Raw genomic sequence first — 3,828 nt, 5'->3', positions numbered from 1 at the left:
TCGCCACCTGCGATGAGTGGTCAACTGGTCAGTAGTCACCAGTGTTTGGTGCATTTGGTTAGAGGTCACACAATGGCGGGTTAATCTCGGGGCCAGCTGACTCAAGAGTTGCAGATTCCAAATTGGGCTGATTGTCATGCATGCACGCACGAAGCACCACACATATGGATTACCCTAAACACCACAACAGTCCCTGGAGGATAAGCAGCAAAGTCAAAAAGAGGTCGACAGAAAGCACTGCCCAATGTCAAATAAATGAATAAATCTCTTTTTTTTAAAAAAAAAAATAATAATTAATTAATGAATAATAAAGTAAGAATGAAAGGGGGAGGAGGAGGAAGAAGAAGAAGAGGAAAATAGACGCAAAAAAAAAAAAAACAGGAAAGGAACAACGTAATATAGTCACTCTTGATTTTGTTTACACCAAGCGATTTGTCCATCACTCACAAACAACCAAGACTACCTACGGACGTCGTGTTATACCAGCCTGCTTCAATAAAGTCCCAGTCCAAGGCGACTGCCGACCACAACAAACAATGACCAATTCTATCCAACGTGTCCCAAGATCCAACCCCTCCGTCTGCCTCATACAAACGCCCCAAGCCTAGCCAAGAACCTTTTCCGCCATAGAAACTGCAACAAAGTCAGCACCGCATACCACAGCACCCTCATAGTCCCGGGTCGGATAACACATACCGTCAGCACCAGTGCCGTCGGGTTCAATAAACGTCTTGGAGACCTTGCCATTTTCAATCTTTAAAGCATAGCGCTTGCTACGCACGCCTCCAAAGATTGCGGAGCCGTCAAACCCAATGTCTAGTGCCTTGGTGAATTCCGCCGAGGGATCGGCAATGAAGCGAATCTATAACCAGTCAGCTACCTCAAAGCAGTATTGCCGTGCAAAGACGTCGTCGACTGTACACTTACGCCAGTCTCCCCGGCAGGATCAAGCTGCTCGGCCCAAGCCTTCATACTGGTGTCCACCCCAATTAGCCCGGTTTCCCACAAGACAATGAAGGACATGCATTTGAAAAGAAAAATCTGCAGAGTTCTTACACAAACGGGTCGTTGACGGAAACAACAAACACCTGGCCTGCCTCCTTCAACCTCGGGTGGTTGATATACGAAGGAACATGTAAGCTCGAACAGGTACCAGTAAAGGCCCCAGGGACGCCAACAATGTACCCATTAGACGACTTGAACTCCTCGGACAAGTTGACCTTGTTGCCGGGGGAGTTCTCAAAGAGGCCATCAAAGTCGGGCAGTTCATCGCCGGCCTTGACAAAGGCGCGGGGCGTGGTGTGGAAGCTGCGGATGGCGGGCGAGGGACGGGCGAGGGCCACGCGGCGGAAAGAGGCTCGGAAAGCCATCATGTGTTTGTTTGTTTGTTTCCTGGTGATCGGGGGATTTCACGCGGAATAGGAGAACTCAATGGATGCGCCGTGCGAGGTTGGCCCTGACGGTGCTGGAGCTGCTGATGGATGAGGTCCCGGGCTTGAAGCTGGAGCTTGGTTCTCAAGTCAGACAACGAGGCATCGATTGGACGGAGCTCGCACGCGGGCTCAATCGTAATCAATGATTCGCTCCATACGCAGAAACACCTCCACAGCACCTCCTGCATGCACTGCGCTGGTATTCCTTCAACCAGTGTTCCGTCGTCACCCTACTCACTCCATCGTCCATCATGGCAACCCGCGTTCTATATCTAGACATGACCTCGTTGCAGAGTAACCAGTAGCTGGTCTTGGCCCCAACCCAAATTATAGAATCGACCAAACTACTAATATGACATTTGCATAGATGCCTGGATACGAGGTTAATCTCCCCGCTGTTCTGTCCAGTAAAAAACAGGTAACTCAGCATCCACGTCACAAGGACGCTCGTTAACGACAGACAAAGCTCTAGCTCTCCGCGGCCCTGGAGCTAACTCGGATGGAAAATTTCAAGTCGCAAGGGATCAGCTCCTTAGATCCACCCCCTTTCACGTCCTACTCCAGTGTCTCAGATACGTGGAAACTAAGAAGACGGCCAAAAAGAAAGGAAAAGAAGTGAAATCAAACATGTCCGGTGGCTTTCAGGGCCCGTCACTTGGACTGTGCGCAAATTTAGGACGTTTTATCCACGATACCGGGTCGCCTGCGTCCCACCGGCGTCACCGACAGTCCGGTTAAGCCTTGTAATTTCGAGAAGCGTATCCAGGCTGGCGGGATTCAAAGTGACGAACACTGCAATGAGTTCGACTGCTTCAAGTGGTAGTATGGGATGCAATCATTTCTCAACGGCTTACTCGCTGCCCCTGGGTATGTCATGACGTCCCGTAACAGTCTCGCTGGAATAACATCAGTTTTTTTTTTAATCTTAGCCAAACGACTAGGATTTCGTCCGACCTACTCAACATCGATGAAAAGCCGAGATATGCCTTCCCTATTGTGTCGGAAGACGTACGCAGTAACACGCACGGTTTGCGGAGCAGGTGTTGCATTATGACTTTCTTACGTGCCCAAGCAAGAGTTTTGCTGGTCTGAGAACTGTCATTTTCGAAATATTTTTTTCCAACCCACAGCCTTCCTGCTCGCCCGCCAAGCTGCAGCCGCGTACCTAGTGTTGAGTACATAGATGCGTTTGTAATTGGGTGCCCTCGCACTTCCACACTTCTGAATGCTAGAACAACAGTCCTTGAGCACAATTCAACAAGCCCTCAGGCATAGACGCATCAGTATTGTGACATGTACCCAAAAGTTTATCTGTTGGACTTTGCCAAGATCATGATACCACTTGCGGTTGCCGCTTGCCACGTAGTTCAAGTTCTTATCGCTTGGCAGCACAGACAGTCAAATCTCAAATTGCCGGGGCATATCTCCGTGTAAATGTACGACACAACATGCAGCACATTTAATTACCATCGCTGTGGGCCTGACTATAAAGCTCCAACGACAATCCGGAAATTGGGAGGGAGGACGGATTATGTACTTGCTACTCTGCAGGGTTGACATCATCTTGACGTTTACCAATGGATTGCGCTCTTTTGTGTATTTTGTGTAGCGCCAAAAATATTCGGCATTGATTCCTGACTCGTAGTTACAACATGCGTAGGTGACACAGCACGAGATATTCTTGTTCTTACATTGCGCGGACAAGACTTCTTGTCAGCATGAGTCCTGCACTCCTGCCCAATGTTATGCGGAAGTTCACCTATGTATCTGCCTTCGAACACAGTACAGGGTGATATGAAAGATTTCAACACAACTCAAGGAGGCGTAACATGTACTCGTGCCGGCCAATGCTCAGCAAACCACCTCTGTGAGCAGGAAATTGCGGGGTTGATGCATTGAACGCCTCACCGAAATGCTACATGTAATATGTAAATATCAGACCAGCTTATTTTTAGTTGTCGTGAGATTACAATGTGCCGAGACCAGAACAGGGGTACAAGGAATTCCAGTTGGAAAAGTAAGACAGCCACCTACTACTCATGTAGTTATACGCACGGAATTCCGGTATCCTGGATGACGTGGAGATGGCTCTGCCGTTTTGCGGGCTATCGCCCAGAGCAATACTGTCGTATGCCGATTGTAATTTGCGCACTCGTCTGTCCGCACCGAGAACACTCAAGGGCCTGGACAGCGCCGGGCTGGGTGGACTGGCGGCCCAATAGTGGCAACAATCATGAAGTTTGTCGCAAAATATGGGTCAGCGGAGACGGAGATTCGGTAGTAGTATCAGGCAAGATAGAATTCACGCTCGGCCCTGCAACAGTTTGTTGCATAGTCTCGATAGTGTTTCCTGCATGTCATGCATACTCGGTGGACGATGTGGCTGAGTGTTGAC

General features: G+C 49.1%; 1 protein-coding gene across 1 annotated transcript; it reads right to left on the bottom strand.

Annotated features, from left to right (window-relative positions):
• Window positions 1–604: 604 nt before the first annotated feature.
• pmp20 (Peroxisomal membrane associated protein 20) lies at window positions 605–1,370 on the bottom strand (the record flags this gene model as incomplete). Its single annotated transcript, XM_014692243.1, has 4 exons — window positions 605–633; window positions 697–862; window positions 928–973; window positions 1,057–1,370. The coding sequence occupies 4 exons, from the start codon at window positions 1,368–1,370 to the stop codon at window positions 605–607; spliced, it is 555 nt and encodes a 184-aa protein (XP_014547729.1).
• Between the last annotated feature and the right edge of the window lie 2,458 nt (window positions 1,371–3,828).

The sequence above is a fragment of the Metarhizium brunneum genome, chromosome 2 (assembly GCF_013426205.1).
Source record: "Metarhizium brunneum chromosome 2, complete sequence".
In the NCBI taxonomy this organism is placed as follows: domain Eukaryota; kingdom Fungi; phylum Ascomycota; class Sordariomycetes; order Hypocreales; family Clavicipitaceae; genus Metarhizium; species Metarhizium brunneum.
This window is presented reverse-complemented; position numbering and strand designations above follow the sequence as displayed.